This window comes from Artemia franciscana, chromosome 20 (genome assembly GCF_032884065.1).
Source record: "Artemia franciscana chromosome 20, ASM3288406v1, whole genome shotgun sequence".
Taxonomy (NCBI): domain Eukaryota; kingdom Metazoa; phylum Arthropoda; class Branchiopoda; order Anostraca; family Artemiidae; genus Artemia; species Artemia franciscana.
Window position 1 is genome coordinate 5,274,504 of NC_088882.1, and position 19,212 is coordinate 5,293,715.

General features: G+C 33.6%; 1 protein-coding gene across 2 annotated transcripts in view; it reads left to right on the top strand.

The window, feature by feature from the left end:
- Positions 1–19,212, top strand: part of LOC136040358 (protein henna-like) — an 88,147-nt gene that overhangs the window by 48,158 nt on the left and 20,777 nt on the right. For both annotated transcript variants that reach the window (XM_065724608.1, XM_065724607.1), the window contains exons 4-5: positions 8,819–8,981; positions 12,704–12,900. In XM_065724608.1, the coding sequence (XP_065580680.1) occupies positions 8,819–8,981; positions 12,704–12,900 (360 nt within the window). The remainder of the gene's footprint in view (positions 1–8,818; positions 8,982–12,703; positions 12,901–19,212) is intronic.

Here is a 19,212-nt window from a genome sequence, read left to right on the forward strand (position 1 = left end):
GTAATTAGTTAGAATTTTCCTCTCTGAAAGACATAGACTGAAGTTCTTAATCATAGGGTCACCAGCTTAATTAACATAAAAAATCTGCTCATTTTGTAATTAACATAAAAAATCCGGCAATTTCAATTTGTAAGGTTGCTATAACTGCTTCCAATAAAATCTCTGATTTTTTTATTTGACATTTACTTTGTGATAGATATTCTAAAGTCTTACGTTGATTAGGCCTAAGAGGAAAGGGGAAGACAAGAAAGATGGAAGTAAATAACGGTTCAAATACAGATAAATTCTTTTATTAGACAGTGAAGAAACAAGAATAAGAATATTGGATATTTTGATCACACATACAGTGATCGTCATATAAGTATAAGCATATCTGCTGATGACGGACGCTGTATATGTAATCGAAATATCCAGTATTTTTGTTATCGTTTTTTCTCTGTCCAATAGAAAGATTTATCCCTATTTCAACTATTATTTATCGTCATAGAAAGGCAGTGGTGTCTTTGAAAATTCCTACTCCGTAGGAGATGGAGCAAAAAAATTATGTCAAGAAACTTTATTAGAGAATGTGCTAACTGTTTAAGTAAGCTCATTCATATACAGCTTTTTATCTTGAACTCCAAAAATCCCCTTTTGAAATCTCACATCGCGTGTGGTTGCCATGTGGTCAAGGCCGTATCAAGGGGTGGGGCTAGGAGTTTTGAGACCCCCCCCCTCCAAAAAAAATGTTTGTCCGAAAAAAATATTTTTAATCCCCCCAAAAAACTGGACATGTCCCTGCATGTGGTATCCTAAATTTTGCCCCAGAAAAATTTCACAGACTGTAGGACATTAGCTGGATATCATGGGAAAATCTATACAATATTTGCAAAAAAAAACAAAAAAAACATTAGCTTACATGACATTAACATACGATTTTTCCAAATCAGTCATTCGTTTTTTTTTTTTTTTTTTTTTTTTTTTTTTTTTTTTTTTTTTTTTTTTTTTTTTTTTTTTTTAATCGCATTGAATAACATTATTTTCTATTATAGATTGATTTTACTTGTTTCTAATTTTTGCTCCTTTACTGATTTTATTCAATTTAATGTACATTTTTCATTCGTTTACTATTGTCATTTTCTTCTTCTATATTGAATTTCTATTCTCATATTAATTGTAAACCTGTTCTACTTGTCTTAAAGGCTGCAAAGCTTCTTTTAGAGAGTGATTTTATTTGCTATCTCGTATAAGTTTTGTCATAATTCTAAAATATTCTCAACTGCATCTATAGGAAAATAATTGATTATATCCTTGTAAAATACAATTCTTATCAAACATATATATTTTTAACTATAAATAAAGAAAAAATTAAAACATAAATATAATAATAGGTAAATCGATAAAAAAAAATTAAATAATCAAAAATATAATTTTTATACTTTTATAAAAGATTAAAACTAACTGTCAGTTTAATCATGATATTTGATCCTGCAAAATAAAACTAGCATAAACCTTATTGGAAAAATCAATTTCAGAAATCAGGCTATGGAAAATGAAACTAATTTCTGATCACTTGAAGTTTATATGCTGCCCTCCTTTTTCACAATGGAAGAAAATGTATGCTAACGAAAATCAATACAGTAGCATCAATTCACGAAAATTCAGGAGGGGGAAATCTATTTTTCAAGTCTAGGGGGAGGCAAATTTTTCAATTTTTTCAATGACAATACAACCTAAAAAGCTGTGTTTTAAATCTAGGGGATATTAAAATCTATTGGACTACATGCCCCCCATCTAAGGTCCACAACAACCCTCACCACTCCCCCCCAGTTGACGCCATTGCATTAAGAATATCCCTCTTGTTCTGTGTGTAGAACTGGGGAAAATTTACTACGACATTAAATAGAATATTTCTCGATCCTTTACAATCCGACGATTCGTGATTTGGGAGCGTCTCAGAATTGAATTAGGAGCGATTGACGTAAGAGTTTCGTTTCACGAATATCATTCCAGATGGATTGATCCCATTTGGTCCAATGCTGATTCGACAGCACTCTATAATCATATCTTTTTTAACAAAGATGAAATGAACCATCACCATAAGCAGTATTGAAAATTTTATTTATAAGCTTGCAGAATATGCTGAGACCATTCAATATGTAAAGTTGAAGAGAAAAAGGCTTGATGTTGCTTCACAAAAAAGCAATAATCGAGCTAGGGAAAAAAGATGAACTGTGTGAAAATATAGAACGTGATATCAAAGTCTTGAGGCTTCTGAAGGACCCAGACCCAAAGGCCTGCTATGGGCTATGTACCAGTTTTGTTTTAGAATCACTTTACAGTATTTATACCATTCGTGCTGCAAATATGCATCTAACGACATAACGACAATATATTTTAACGACAATATACTGTACATAATTACCTCTTATTTCTGTATTTATTAGGTTTTATACCAACTCCAGTTATGTTGTATGGATGAATATAATTAATGCAGTAGGTAGTAAACGTGCTCATGGATTGAGTGTTCATGGTTGCCCTATGTTGCCGGGACCACATAGTAAAGAACGAATCCTAGCCAATTGGACCCGAAAATTTTAAAACACGTTCTGAAAAAAAAATACCAAGTGAGGAAGAATTACGGTTCAAACCTTACGCTTTCAAGAATGGTAAATAAAAAAAACTACACAACTCTGCTGAACTCCTCATCAAACAGTTCGTGAAAACGAACTCTAAGTAAGGAGCGACTCGGCTCAGTAGCAACCGAAACTCAAACTGAAATTTTGATATCAATAGATACATCAAAAGAATCAGCTTATTATGCTGATTCCAAATACATAAGATTCATTAAGTTTATTTCTACCCGTAAGACGTTACGACCCTGAGAAAATTTGCCTGGTTTTTGAAATAGGGGGAAACACTCCCTAATAGTCAAAGAATCAAGATAAAAATTACACTGTCGGATTCAGTGTATCTAAGAACCCTATTGTAGAAGTTTCAAGCTCCTATATGCCTAACATGGGGAATTTCGTTATTTTTGCGAGAAGACAGATCCCGGATGCGTGTTTATTCTTTTTTTTTTTTTTGTTGTTATTTTTTTCAAGAGTGATCGTATTGAAATACTGGTCCAAGAAGATCGGGAGAGGGTGCATTCAAACCAAAATTAAAAGTTCTATGGCCCTATTTAAATGCAAAAAATTGGAGGGCAACTGTCCCCCCCCCATCTAACACCCATTTATTTCCCAAAATTATCTTATAAAAATTTTAAGATAGCCATTTTGTTCAGTATAGTTTGAAGATCACATAAATATGTCTTTAGAGGGGTAAAATTACCTCCCCCCACAGACCGTGGGAAGAGGCCTGTAAGTTATAAAAATTGCCTGTTGTTTACCTATAGTATTTGCTACTGAGAAGTATACAGACGTTTTTTGGGGGAGGGGGTATTTGGTGCTTTGGGTGGATTTCCGTTGAGACAATCTTCCCTTGAGAGGTAAGTTTTCGGGGAGACAAATATTCCAGGGAAAATTTTACACTGGGGGATTTGACAGAAATCCAACGCAAAATTCTTTTAGTTGTCTTACATTCTCTTTGCCAACTCAATTTTGCATTTGGAGATAATCTGGAGAAAATATCCGGGGGCTATTTTCCACGAGTTTTTATTTCTGGAAAAAAATTTATGGAAGGGGGTTTTTCCAGAGTGATCGGGAAACCGATCAGAGATTGAAGTCTTTTTGAAATCAAAGTATGCGATGAATATTTTTTCCAGTCGAAGTCCACAAGGAATTTTACAGGAAGGAGGGATTTTATCGAGGATGGAACTGTCTGGAGGGAAACTGACGGGGGTGGGTGGGTGTACTTTACATTGGATGATATTTTCACGGAGGAGTTTCCTGTGGGGGGAGGGGTATATTTCATGTAGGGTGAGCCATATTGACCAGCATTATTTGAAAGCGAACAGAAACTGAATTTAAAAAAAAATTAACTGGAAGTAAGGAGCAACATTAAAAATCAAAACGAACAGAAATTATTCCATATTTGAAGGGTTGCCCTCCTCCTCAATACCTTGATATTTACGCTAAAGTTCGACATTTTGTCCCAATTTTTTAAGAACGGCTACTGAAACACAGTGGCCGTTTAATTAGAATAAGAAACATTTTTAAAACAGCTTTAGCGTAAACAGGTATTACGCTTTAGCGTAAACGTCACAAGGTATTGAAGAGAAGGCAACCCTTCATATACGGAATAATTTCAATGCATAGCTCTTTACGCTAAAGTTTGACTGTTTGTCCAAATTTTTAAATAGCAGCTACTGAAACACAGCGCCTGTTTAATTAGAATGGGAAAGATTTTTAAAAGTGCTAAAAGCTAAAGCGTAATGTTTAAGTAGAATAGGAAACATTTTCGAAAGTGCCAGCAGCTTTAGCACGAGGAGCAAGGTATTGAGAAGGGGGCAACCCTTCATATACGGAATAAATTCTGTATATGAGTCTTGTTACTCATACACGGTTCATTATGAGGCTTAATGCTGCTCCTTACTTTCAGTCAAGAAAAAATGTTTTTTTTTAATTAATTCCACTCTGAATCAACTACTGATGTCACTTCATACCTTAACCATATTGATATTTCTCTTGTACATATACAACTTTTCACTTTAATGTACTTATATGGTATACCACAATGAGACAGGACCTCCATTAAGACTATTTCTATCAGCTGAATCAAGCACATGTTCCTTATTAATGGTAAATTTTTATTGAGAAAACAAATTTATGGGAACTTCACAAATAATCCAAAACTACTCGGAAAAAGGGTTTGGGGTGAAAATGGAAGCTCTGCCATTGGAGTGATCAGGATCGAAAACCCGGAATAGGAGAATTACAGTCTCTAATCCTGAGCAACAAGGAACACCCCTTTTACATTGAAGGCTGTGATGTGTCTTCTTTTTTCAGTTTTTTTTTTCCAGGGATGATCGTACTGAGCCAGTAGTCATAGAATATTGGAACAGGGCTTACTTGATAGGAAATTGCCTTATCTAGTGGGTTTTTTAAGCAATAGGAGATAATGTTAACAAAGTGCAATTTTTGACAAAAACTGCATCTTCATACGCAAGATAATATAGCACATGGATCTTTTGCAAAAAAAAACTTTCCTGGGTATGATGTCATATTTGAGTCCCTATGTTACCAGAGCCTTGAAATATCGTCATATTTCTTAAATTGTCGTCAATAAACTAGCTCAGAGAGTATAGATTGCAAAAAAGATTGACTATGCAATTCAACAAAAACTGTTTGTCATGAAAAACTACATTTTTAGCAGTTGTTCTTACTTTTTCAGTAAATAAAGTTTTCAATTACCTTGTCCTAATGATTAATGACATGATGCTTACAGAGTCATTTTATCAAAGATATTACTCAAACTCAATAGGATTGAAACTCTAAAGAACGTTAGAAATAAAATTATTTTTGCTAAATAGCTGATACAAAAATATTTCATAAACAGATAGTTTGAAATACCCCAGCCAAGATGGGTTCTAATGCTAAAGATTGTGAGGATATTTTTTATGTAATAAAATAAAAATTGTTTTACAAGATGTATCTTCAAATGTAAAAAAAAAAAACAAAATTCATGTCTTTTCCTATCAGTATGAATTGAAATTGACAAAGTACCGAGGATACAAAAAAGACTTTGAAAAACTAAAAAAGGCTATATAAAAAGACTATATTTTAAATATTACACCTACAGAAGAGAGAATAATGAGGACTTTTTTCCCAAGACAGTGAACCAAAAAAACCTATTTGAATATTTCGACCCTATATCTAAGGGCCGTCTTCAGCAAAGAAAATAATAAACAATAGCACACTTACAATAAAAGTTCTCGGTTAAAAATCCATTTTTTTTTAAATAGCCTTGGCATCATTACTTCTTAACGAAACGTTCAGCCAAGACTGTGTGATAAAAGCTAACATTTTACGAGCTAAAAAGGTTCATTCATTTCACTAACTGTATTTATTAAAAATTGGAATAATTTCTTATTGCGATATTTGCTTCTCTGCAGCTAATCTTGTAGTTCTTTTGGGATTAGGCTTGTTTTTACAATTGGGCTTGTTTTTGTTTTCGTACAACGAATAAAAACAAGCCCAAACGAAAACAAGCTAAAACGAAGTTACGCTATTACTTTACCTACTGTGTAATTGAAAGAGAACTTACAATACAATAACAATAACAAGGCACTGTACAATAACAAGGCAAAAATGCCTTGTGAAAAATACAGATACAACTGCAATTTTGTTTAGAATAGCATCCTATCAACTGTTGCAATTTATCTTGCAGCATCCAACCATCCAACTGCTTCCAGATATTCGTATGGTATAATTAAGTTTATACCACTGACTATTTCACATTGCATGTTACTACAAGTATAGTAGCTATGTCATGCAATAGAATGGCAAGAACCTCTTGCTTTGCATGATTGAGGTACAATAATCTTTTGCTTACGATAGTGTGTTATACTATTTAACATAGCAATTAAGTTAGGCTGATAAGCGTATCAGCACCTAACTATGCTGTGCAAATATTATGATAGCATTGTGTAGATAGTGATATAGAGGAATTGATAATTATTTTATTTTCAATTCGCATGAAATTCTAACCTTTTCTTCTTTTTGTTTGTTAAATATTAAAGAACGTATTGTCCGACAAGCGATTATTTACCCAATGGAGGAACAATTTGGTACATATCATTACGGTCAATGAACATGCATGGAAATTAAATACCAGGGATTCTTTGAATGGAAACAATGAATTTCATATATAACTAAAACGTTGAGGTGGAATCGACTAAGAAAGTCGTTTGAGACGAAAAAAATCTAAAGAAAGTCGCTTGAGGTGGAAAAAATCTAACAAAGTCGTGTATAATCTTCCTCAGAGCATTTTGCATATATTCATATTAATAAAGTACGAGAGAAAGTAAGAAGCAACAACCAGGGACTGAGCCCTCAGGACACAAAACAAATTCTGGAGTACGCACCTTGCAACAGTATAATTGTTAATGCTTTTTTCCGAATTGGCATAGATAGCCGAAGTGAGCGCAGTTCTACCCTCCAGAGTGTTACGATTGTCGAAAGATTAGTTATCCGATGAATTATATTATTCACCATTGTTTCCCAAAACTCAAAAGACTTTGGACTATTTGGGAATTGATACTTTACCATGAAAGATCGAAATTGGAGAATGTCGACTTTCACCGGTGAATATTTGAAAATTACAAATTTGAATGTTGACATATACCGGTGGGTGTGAACGTAAAATCATGGGTGAAATTCGACATTCTCCAAATTTCGGTCTTTCACTGTAACAGATATACAGAATACTTTCGAGAATATTTTGTTTAAACGAGAAGGATCTTCTGGTAAAGGTCAAGAGCAACCCCTCCTTTTTTAGTAGAATTCTGCAGTAATACTTTGGACCAGGGGACCCATTGAAGCAAACCCTGAAAAAAATCGAAAACATTTTTAAACAATCATAAATACTTCCATGTCTCATAATTAAAAATGTATTGCTTAACTTTACCCCCTCCCCTCCTGATTGGTATATCTATATATATATATATATATATATATATATATATATATATATATATATATATATATATATATATATATATATATATATATATATATATATATAAGTTGTTTGTCTGTCTGTCGACTGACGTCATTATAAGGATTGAGCTGTATGTCGTCATGAAGTTAGTCATCATATACCAATTCAAAAACGAATGTATTCAAGCCGAAATAGCTGAGTTGGTAAAGCGTTATGTTCCAGGTTCTAGGTCCGAGAGGTTCCAGGTTCGAGCCTTGGCTTTAGCATTAATACAAAAGAAGGAAAAAACTAAAAAAGGCAAAAACTACAAAAAAACTAAAAAAGTTAAAAAAACTAAAAAAAACTAAAAAAGGTAAAAAACTAAAAAAGAAACAAACACTAAAAAAAAGGTAAAAACTACCAAAAAAACTAAAAACAAAAAAAACTAAAAAAAACTAAAAAAACTAAAAACTAAAAAAGAAAAAAAAACTAAAAAAGGAAAAAAATTGAAAATAAATTAGAAAAAGAAAACTAAAAACCGGGACACAGGGAATATAAATAACGACCGGGACACTCAAAAAGAAATTACAGACTGGGACACTGGGACACAAATAACGACCGGGACATATAAATGACGACCGGGACACTCAAAGATAAATTACAGACTGGGAGACCGGGGCACAAATAATGACCGGGACACAGGGAATATAAATGACGACCGGGACGCTCAAAGAGAAATTACAGACTGGGACACTGGGATACAAATGACGACCAGGATGCTGGGAATATAAATGACGACTGGGACACAGGGACACAACTACAACGGGGACGCCGGGGGCACAGGGGGACATATAAATGACGACGGGGACACAGGGAATGTTCGATTAGCAATCACCATCAATAAAGCTCAAGGGCAATCATTAGAATAATGAGGTATAGATCTGAATACGGATTGGTTTTCTCATGGACAATTTTATGTTGCATGTTCAAGAGTCGGTAAACCTGACAATCTATTTATATGCAGCGATCAGGGGTGGGGTAGGGGGTTAACTAAAGAATTTTCCTTTTAAGGCCGACATAAGTAAGTATTTATGATTGTCTTAAAGTAGTTTTCAGTTTTTTAAATTTCCTTCAAGTGGTTCCCCAGTCTTGAGCATTACCATATTTAGTAACCAACAGCTAAATCACTCCAGAGCACATACATGAAACCTTTGTAGGCATATAATGTTGATTTAATTCTATAGTGAACCTTTTTCAGAGACAATTCCATGGTTTCCAAAGAAAATTAAAGATCTCGACAGATTTGCCAATCAGATTTTGTCGTATGGTTCTGAGCTTGATGCTGACCATCCAGGATTTACTGATCCAGTTTACAGAGCAAGAAGAAAGCAGCTGGCAGACATTGCCTTTTATTATAAACAGTAAGTATAACCAAATCCAAGCTTCTCAAGTTGACAGTTTTTTTCTTTGTCATGTTGTTTTCATTTCACTTAGTCATGAAAGAGCAAGTGTGGATGCTTGGCTCTTTTAAAAAACATTAATAAAAACAAATAAATCTGTGTTTACACGGAAAAACCAGCTAAAATTGGAAACCAACAAAAATAATTAAATATTCAACTGGGATTACCACCAGGATCGTATCCACGATTATTTTTGGGAGGGGGGAGGCTTAAAAAGGATTTTGTTTCTTTTTTTTGGGGGGGGGGGGGTTAAAAACTCAAAAAACGCACCAACAATTTGGTTACATTCATTTTTGTTACGTTTTTACGAGTCAGACAACTTTTTTTTGGTGGGGGGGGGGGGGGGGTTAAACCCCGTACCCCCTCAATATGGCCTTGCTTACTACCCTTACAACTCCAACAAAGCGAAACAAAATCAATTCAATCATTACTTAACATTAGCGTAGCATATTTGCAGTATACACCTAAAAAATATTGCACTATAAGCCCCTGTAAAACTTCGAATCTATTCAAAATGAAGTAACAGGTAAATCAAAAGTCACTTCATTTGCCCTGCTTATCAAAATAAAACATATGCAATATCTTAAGGGATCGAGTTGAAACTTTTATGGAGTCTTGGAGGAGGAGTATGGAAAGGGGCTTCATGTTTTATGTTTGAGTTAGGAGATGAGAAGGCCCCACATTTTTGTCTCCGAGATATTGCTTCAGCCCCAAACAATTCAGCCATTTTTATATTAAAGGTTCGAAACTTACATCCATAAGTCCCTGGTCAAGGGGATTTTTCTGCAAGGAAAAAAAAACTGAAAAATTCGTTTCGTCCAAAAATGATCCCGATTCTTCCCCTCCCCCACAGTAATCTTGGATATGTAATGCTTTCGTTTAGCTAGTTGCTGGATTTTTAATTTTTTACCAGCCCAGGACCAAAGACTAAAAGAATCGCAATACACAAAGCAGGGCTTAAATTTAGTGTCTTCGGTTGGTGTGAAAATGGCAATTCAAAAATTCTTAGAAATTGAAATTTATTTTGCCTACAAATGGGTCAACAAATTTTATCCGATCGACCAGTTATCGTAAATAGGATTTAGTTGACTTAGATTGTTATTAATCTGCCCTGATAAAAAAAAACCTCTATAATTCCTGATATTGACGAGACCATACATTTTGTTTCTTCAATCGTGTTGAATGTGCACTCACATGTTACTGCACCGGATGGAACTCTTTGCTGAAAAAATAGAAACTAAATTTGGCTATACCTAGTCTTTACGCCTAAAAAATGGGCCCTAAAATTGTTTTGTCTCTGATTAGTTTGAAACTTACAGGAGAAGCTTACAAAGAAAGGGCTATGTAGAACTCAATGACGACAAAGATTTTGAACTTTGGTTGTAGTGAATATGAAATATATTTTGAACATTTCCTCTTATTGTTATAGCACTGAAAATAAAAAATACTAAGACTTCCAGGAATAAATATTATTATATTTTAAACAAACAATCTACTTTAGTTATTCTCATATACAGTACATTTTATTCGTACTTTCTTAATTTTACAAACATTCCTTTCAAATGCTAAAAAAATCAATTTGTGAAGCATTTATTGACTCGTCAAATTAAAATATCCCTTCAAAGAACTATACAGACTGCTTGTCGATGTTCATTTTTAATTTTGATTTAGGGATCGAATCTCCATAAGTTTGAATGAAACAGAATCAAACAAAAAGCTTTTGCTAAGGAATACGTCCTTTACAAAAGATAAAAGTCATATAGGATATCCCAAATATAAACTTTTCAAAATTCGATTTTTCTTTCCTCTAATCTTGATTAGGATCAAGATTTTTTTCTTTTTGAAAAATCGCTCAATATTAAATATTTGATTTCACAACTATTGGTGTGGTTTTTACAACTATAGGTGTGGATAATCTAAAGGCTGTATCCAGGGGGCTACGGAATTCTGACCCCCCCCCCCCCCCCCGTGAAATTGTGTCCAAACCGTAAAAACATAGCAAAATTGCATATAAATAAATTTTTCACGTGTTTTTTAAGTTTTTTTTTGTGCAGCCCCCTTCCCCGGAACAAAACTTCTTGATATATTCTTAGATATAACACATTTCAGAAAAGATTAATACCGAATTTTTTGGCAGCTCTTCAGGGGAGGCTTCTCTCGCTCGACTTAAAAGCACACAACATTCAAATTTATGTCCTCTGCTTTGCCATGTTTAGAATATCCTAAGTGTATTCTCGTCTTGCACAGACTTTTTTCGCTGTCATAAAAGGCTTTAGAAATTTTAAAGAAAAGCTTGCCAAATCTTAGAATACAAAGCTGACATTATTATTGTCAACAAGATTTGAAAGTACAAATACAAAACCTCAAAGTCTTGGCTTCTTAAATTTAAGCTAAGCAATCATTCACTCTCCATAAATCGTTGTCAACTTTATCTTTTCATTTCTTCGTCAATGGATTTTAAATCTCTACGACTCCTTTTATTTTCATCAACAATTGTACTTGTCATTACAGACCCAGCCACGTACTTTCGTTAATACCGCTTACTTAGTTTTCTGTTATTCTTAGGATTTTCGGAACTTATTCATGCATGTCCTGCTTACCTGATTGAAAGTTATTTGCAATAGTTTAAAGTACAACGGTTGAAAGATTTATAATCTCACTTAAATAGACTAAACATTTAGGTTAAACCCAGGACGTGCTCAAAGAAGAATCTCGGGTGAGGGAGAGATTAAATTTAGTCAAGAAACAGTAAGGGGGAAGAGATATGACACCTTGATATCACTTCTTGAGTGAAGAGCCAATCTCTAATTTATATATTTGGCAAAGACGTATAGAAAAGGCCAATTCCTTGGTATTTCACAGCTTAACAAAATACTCTTGACAAAATGCCAGCTTAACAAAATGGTAGATAAAATGTCAGTTTTATGGTATTTCTCAGCTTGACTAGATGGCATACTATGTATTTTCTCAAAATACAACTTAGAATTCAAAAAGCCTCCTTTTTTTGACCTTAAAGTCAATTTTTCTCAAATTAAGAAGAATCGTCCCGAAAAAGATCCTTTTGTACCCCCCCCCCCGAACAAATCGTGAATACGGCCATGTTCTCAATATTCCTTTTGCTGAGTTATACGTTCCCTTTGGAATAAGCAATTTTATGACAAGTGTGTAGCTGCAATTTGCACCAAAATGACAAAACATTCATACCATTTGATTCATTAGTCTCAGTTATATCCATTCACCTTGCCATTACTATAATATTGCTCCGATTTTCTCTTGGAGAAGGATCCAAAATTGCTAAGAAGGTCGGAAAATTGTCTTTTCAAATATTTTCAACCATTTTTATCGTATTCTAAATCTAAAAAAGCATGTACTCCAAGTTTCAAAAATGTAATTCGATAGAGGGATAAAGTTAAATCCCAAATACAAAAGGATATGAAAAGTATCTTTCACCGCAGAAAAATAGATACTAAAATAGCAGAGGAAAAGATAAAATACCATAAAAAGCAATTAATAGCATAAAATGCAAGAAAAAACACACAAAAAAGGATAAAATAGCATAAAATCTAAAAAATATATTTTCGGTTAACACAATCTTTAAAACCTCTAAATGGGTGTCACTGGAATTGTTGAAAACATTTTTAACCAGATTTGAAACTTATTTATTTAATCATAATTATTTTTAGTGGGCAGCCAATTCCAAGAGTGGATTATACAGAAGAGGAAATAAAGTCGTGGGGAATTGTCTTTCGTCAACTTACAAAGCTTTTCCCTACCCATGCCTGCAAAGAATTTAACCATATCTTTCCTCTGCTTGTTGAAAACTGTGGCTACCGTGAAGACAACATTCCCCAATTGGAAGATATTTCCAACTTTCTAAAAGGTAAAAACTTTTTTTTTTAAGAACATTGATTATCTACGGAATCAGTTTTCTATTACTCCCAGGAAATTTCAATTCCCGGTATTCGATGATTAGTTATTCATTTGCCATTCTTACTGAAATATCAATTATCAAGTAATGTTTGCTATTGAAAAGTAAATAGTTCTAGAAGCTCTTAGATTGTGATTTTAAAAGGCTGTTGGAGAATAGGATTGTTTTCCGACTATCAAACAGTTCGGATATACGGACTATAAGTAAGGAGCGACCAGGCTCAATAGTAACCGAAACTCTAAAAAACCGTGATACCAATATATACATGAAAATAATTAGCATATTCTGCTGATTCCAAGTATACAAGTTTCATCAAGTTTAGCCTTACCCATGAAAAGCTACGAGCCTGAGAAAATTCGTCTGATTTTCGATAAAGGGGGAAAGACACACTAGAAGTCATAGAATTTTAATGAAAATCGCAAAATCTGATTCAACATATCAAAGAACTCTAGTGTAGAGGTTTCAAGCACCTATCTGAAGAAATGTGGAATTTTGTAGTTTTTGCCAGAAGAAAGGTCACGGATGCGTGTTTATTTGTTTTTTTCCAGGGGTGATTTTATCAACCCAGTGCGCCTAGAAGTTCGGGAGAGTGCTCATTTTAGCGGAATAAAAAGTTCTAGTGCCCTTTCTAATTGACCAACAACATCGGAGGGCAACTAGGCCCCCTCCTATGCCACTTCTTTCCTAAAATCGTCCGACCAAAATTTTGAGATGGATGTTTTGTTCAGCATAGTTGATTGGCCCAATAGCTATGTCTTTGGAGATAACATGACCCCCACAGACCCTGCGGAAAGGTCTTTGAGTTATGAAATTTGCCCAATGTTTGCGTATAGTTTTTGTTGCTGGGAAGTATGCATACATATTTAGGTGGGGAGAGGTGAAAAATTTTTCTGCCTGGGGGATTTTTCATGTGAAGGATTTTTGATGGAGAGGAAAGTTTCCAGGGGGTGAACTGTTTAGGGGAAATATTACACTAGAGGAATTTGACAAAATTCCTACATGAAATTTCTTTATATGTCTTGTTTTCTCTTTGCTGATTCAATTTTACATGTGGAGATGTTAAGGGTAATGGTCCTGCATAAATTTTCACCCAGATCGAATTGTCCGTGGGAAGAATATTTCCGTAGGAAGGGGCTTTTTCAATGGAAGTGGAGCCAGATATCCTATCGTTATTTAAAAAAAGCAATCAGAAATTAAATAAAAAACAAGTTTTTTCAACTGAAAGTAAGGAGCAGCATTAAAACTCAAAAAGAACAGAAATTATTACGTATATGAGGTGTTTATCCTCTCCTCGTCAACTTGCTCTTCACGCTATAGTTTAAATTTTGTCCCAGTTTCTTAAAAACGACTCCTGAAACACAAAGGTTGTTTAATTAGAACAATAAGTAATGTTTTTTAAAGTACCAAAAAAACTTTAGCGTGAAGAGCTAGTTGTTGAGGAGGGGGCAATCCCCCTCATATGCGTAATAGTTTCTGTTCGTTTTATATTTTAATGTTGCTCCTTACTTTCAGTTGGAAAAACTTTTTTTATTTAATAATTTTAAGGGTTAATTAGTAGCTAACATAATTGAAATAATAAAATCCTGTCAAATCATTTTAATTAGTATTTTATTTTGATTGATATGTGTTAAGGAAGAAATTGAATTTTGAGTGTTAAGTTAGTGATAGCAGGGTACATGATGCTATAGATATGTTTTGTTTATTTAACCTTCTCTGAGGCTAAGGCTAATTATTAATGTCTTTTTGGTTTTGTTTGAATATCCCTCCTCGATATCATGATGTGGCATTTAGAGGGGATAAGCTTATTTTAAGTTTTTCATTAATAATTGACATTAAATTTAATAAAATAAATAAATTTTGTCACTTGTCGCTTAACCTTTCTTAAGAGGAAATTTGTGCTCAAAGATCGCCCCAATAGGGAGAAAACCAGGGATGGTTGACACTCCATCATTGAGAAGACTAAAAAAACAATCTGGTGCGTATAATTTCAGAGTTTATTAAATACTAATCAAAACATATAAAGGCGCTTTTATCGTCAAATAAAATAAAGAGAAAAAATTACAATTCTCCCCACAATTACAATTCTAATGCAAATAAAAATTCCTAATTAATTGGGAAGCAAAAGATTGTTGTTGATGATCAAACCATTTTTTTAGTTTTATTTTTTTAATTACTACCCTACTATTTCTGTCTTTATTAAATCTTTTAATCAATGTTAACACGAAAATCTTTCGTGTTAAATGTTAATGATTTATAATTCAGGATTTTCATACAAGATTTCATACTAAATAAAATTTTCGCTTCTAATATTTCATGAAGGGACGACTCCCACCTCTCCTTCTTAACAAACAATAGGCATCCAGAGCTTAGAAACCAAATGGGTATATAGTCATCAAAGGTTTGACCTTGGGCTTTAGTACATGAAGTTAAATAAAACCATATAAAAATAATAATTTTCTGGTGATAAAACCTTATCCTTAATTCTTTGCCTCTTGACTCGGAAATTTTCTTACTTGCAGAAAGAAGTAGATTTTTACATTTAAGTGCATTATTCTATTTGCTTGAAATTTCAAAAATAATTTGGTGTATATCCCGTATCTAGTTTACACCATATCCGGCATACGGGGTGTAGACGGTTCGTTAGTACTTCTACTGCAGCCCAAGAGGTTTTTGCAAAGAAGCGCAGTGTTGCGAGCTATCTAAAAATCTCATCTAAAAATCTAAAAATCTAAAAATCTCTATCTAAAAATCGTACAATGATTCAAGACGTGCAAAAATCCTTAGATTTAAAGCTGGCTATTGACGAGAGGAATTGAAAAAAAGCTGCGTAGCTGTGTTGGCCTCAGACGGGCTGGTGCTGCAGTGAGTTGTGAATAGTAGTTTTTAGCACTTTTAAAAAGTCCCTTAATGTCATAATTAAATGACCCTTGCGTTTCAGGAGTATATCTTAAGCAATTGGTACAAAAAGTTAAGCTTTAGCGTAAAGAGCGAGGTATCAAGAAGGGAGCAAACCCTTTCATATACGTAACAATTTCTGTTCGTTTTAAGCTTTAACGTTGCTCTTTACTATCAGTTAAAAAAAACTTTTTTTATATTTCTGATCGTTTTTTAAATAGTGCCGGGAATCTGGTACCTCCACCACAGAAAGATCCTCTAGACAATTCAATCCCAATTAAATTTTACCTTAAACAATTACATTTAACATCTCTGAATGTAAAATTGAGTCAGCAAAGAGAAAGTAAGACAAATAAAAAGAATTTCGTACAGGAATTTTGGAAAATTTCCCGAGTGTAAAATATCCCCTGAAAAGTTCATCCCACAGAAACTTCCTTCCCCATGAGAATTTCTCCCCGTGGAAAATCGCCAAGCGGAAAATTCACCCTCGCCCCCAACCAAAAAATGTATACCCACTTGCCCCCAGCCAAAAAATATGACTACATAAAATTTCGAATATTGTTTTTTCTTTGACAAGATGTTTAGCATGATACAAGTCCAGGGATCTAAAAAAAAAAAATAAAAAAAAAAGGAAACTCTCCCAAAATCGAGATATTTAGTTTACAAATAGCTTATGACGTCGAGATTAGAAAAGAAAAGACTAGAAATTGCTGAGTAACAATCTAGGTTCAAAAAGTCTCTAGCCTTTAATTAAATAGATCAGCAGCCCAAATAAAAAGGCCTGCTTGACTTAAGAAAGCTTGCGATAACTGAAAGGCTAATTTAGGCTTGCAAAATCGCAAGGCTAAAAGGCTTGCGATAACTGAAAGTATTTAAGTTTTAGCTAGAAATCAGAATTTTTTTGATTTTACAGAATAGTGGTATTATTCATTCTGAAACAGTCTCCATTATAAACACTTCAGTAAAAAAAAAAAAAAAAAAAAAAACAACTAATTTAACAAAAATAGAGTTTAATTTTATTGCTAATATATCTGATTGAAGTTTCTGGTAATGTCTTTTTTTTTAAGTTATTAGCATTTTGTCAACACTGATTGCAATTAGACTGATTGTAATCAAATCAATACAAAATATTTGAACTGAAAGAAGCCAGTGAATCAATAAAATGTAAAACGGCATATATCAATCATCTTATAATTTTATGTCTCATGGGAATAGTAACTCAATTTCTAAGCTAAATTTCGCTTCTATCAGCCATTTCGCTGTTTTAATGTAATTGATCGGATATTTTTAAACCTTGGAATATTTTTAAACCTTGGAATTCTTAAAAAAAACTAGGACTTTTCTAAACTTTGGATCTCTCAATGCAAAGATTCTATCCAGACGTCTCTTTAAATTATTTTTTTTTATCAGGGCTTAGGTATTCATATACAGATCCAAAACATTTTTAGGAGTCAATTTTACTGACATTGCTAAGCAGTACGGACATGTACTCTGTTCCGTTACCGTTAGCCTACCTCTGCTCTATTCAACTGGATCACTTTGACTGAATCACTCTGTCTATTAACAAAAAAAAAAACGATGACATAAAGTGTTTCGTTTAAATAACCAGCTGCAGTCTTAAATCAATTGTGATCTAGCTCAAGTCAAAGAGTATGGGGAGGCCCATCCTGTTTGTAGTCACATCTACTGAGTGTTTCTTTGCCGTTGCTACTCTAGCGCGTACACACTGGGCGGTAAACATTCTACCTTCGCAACATCAGTCAATCATAATAGATTTAATAGATCATAAATAGATCTGAAACCATGATCTGAAATATATATCATAATTCATAAAAGATCTGAAGCTTTCAATTTTCATTGAAAGTAATAGAAAAAAGGGACAAAGTTGCCCTCCCCCCTTTATATTGAAAATGCATTGTATGCCCTCCTACCAACTGCCCTCTCCCTTCCCAGGAAAAGAAATTCATTCATGACTTCCAATTAAAAATTTTTTATGATATACCCTCTGCAAACACACTCATCAGCAGTTTTCTGTGGTAAAGAAAACACCGAGTGTGTACGCTTCCATTTAGTTCCATAGGCCACCATCTCTGCGTAAGCTTTAATATTAGCGATTGTATATTTTGCCGTTCGCTTATTGTAGTAACAATGGACGGCTATATTGCTGCCGTCGGTGTTTATTTTACCACGCGTTTTTGTTGTTGTTTTTTACCACCCAATGTGTGCGTCGCAATACTATTCTATACACCTCTAAGAAACGTTCGGTAAATTAAAAATGCTCGGTAAAACAAACGCTCGATATAAAACGCCAAGTGTGTCTCAGGCTTTATGGCTATGTAATGGTTACTGCAAGCGTGACGTCGTTCAAATGTGACTTAAGTGTTACGGATATCTGAAAGTCCTTGTCATCGATATGCCGTGCATTTTGGACCTCATCAGCCCATGCATTTCAAATCTCATTTAGCACGGCCCACAGAAACCAAGTAGCTTTGATAAGAGCGGACAATTTACATTGTTTAGCCTGATGTAAAAGTTTTCTTATTTTAACATACCTTGAGATCTTATGTGTTAACCTTTCACGGAACAATTATGTGATGGTGTCTTACTGTGTATTCTATTATAGTGTCTTGCTATCTTACTGTATACTATAGTATCTTACTGTCTATTATAGTGTCTTACTGTATATTATAGGTGTCTTACTTTAATACCAATCTTAAAAGTATGACCACACTGGGTTCGACCATACTATGTTTCAAAATTAGCCTTTTTTTTTAACAAAATTTGAGACAGTTTCATTACAGATCAATATCAACCAAGATTAAGTTCAAATTTTTTTGGAAGAAAATATTTTTTTTTTATTTTTTTTGCAGCAAATTATTCTTGACAGTACAATTTGTTCGATGCAGTCAAACGGAAAAAATAACAATAAAGAAATTTTAAAGAATGAAAAATGAGTTATTATATAGTTTTTTAGAGTTAAAGTGTTCTCCTTTTTCTTCCGTAGTATAAGCGAATTCTTAAAGTTTAAGATAAAATTAAAACAATACGTTTGTTTACTTTTCCAAACAGCAAAATATTGAAAACTCAGTTGGAATAATACGAAGGCCGTAATGTGATTTTTTTAGAAATAAAATTTATACCTCACGCTCTCGAAATTAAGATATCTCACCCCCTCCAACGATTGGTCCAATCTCTTTTCCTTACCTTATTCAGCCCAGTATTATTAGAATCTCTAATGCCTAAAGCTAATTTCCTTTTCCTTCCTTCTTAACTTCCTTTAAATATCACAGCTGAATCACAGCTACTAATGATCGATCGTATAAGATAAGAATAAATAACTTTATTCTCTATTATGTTACAACTAAGTGA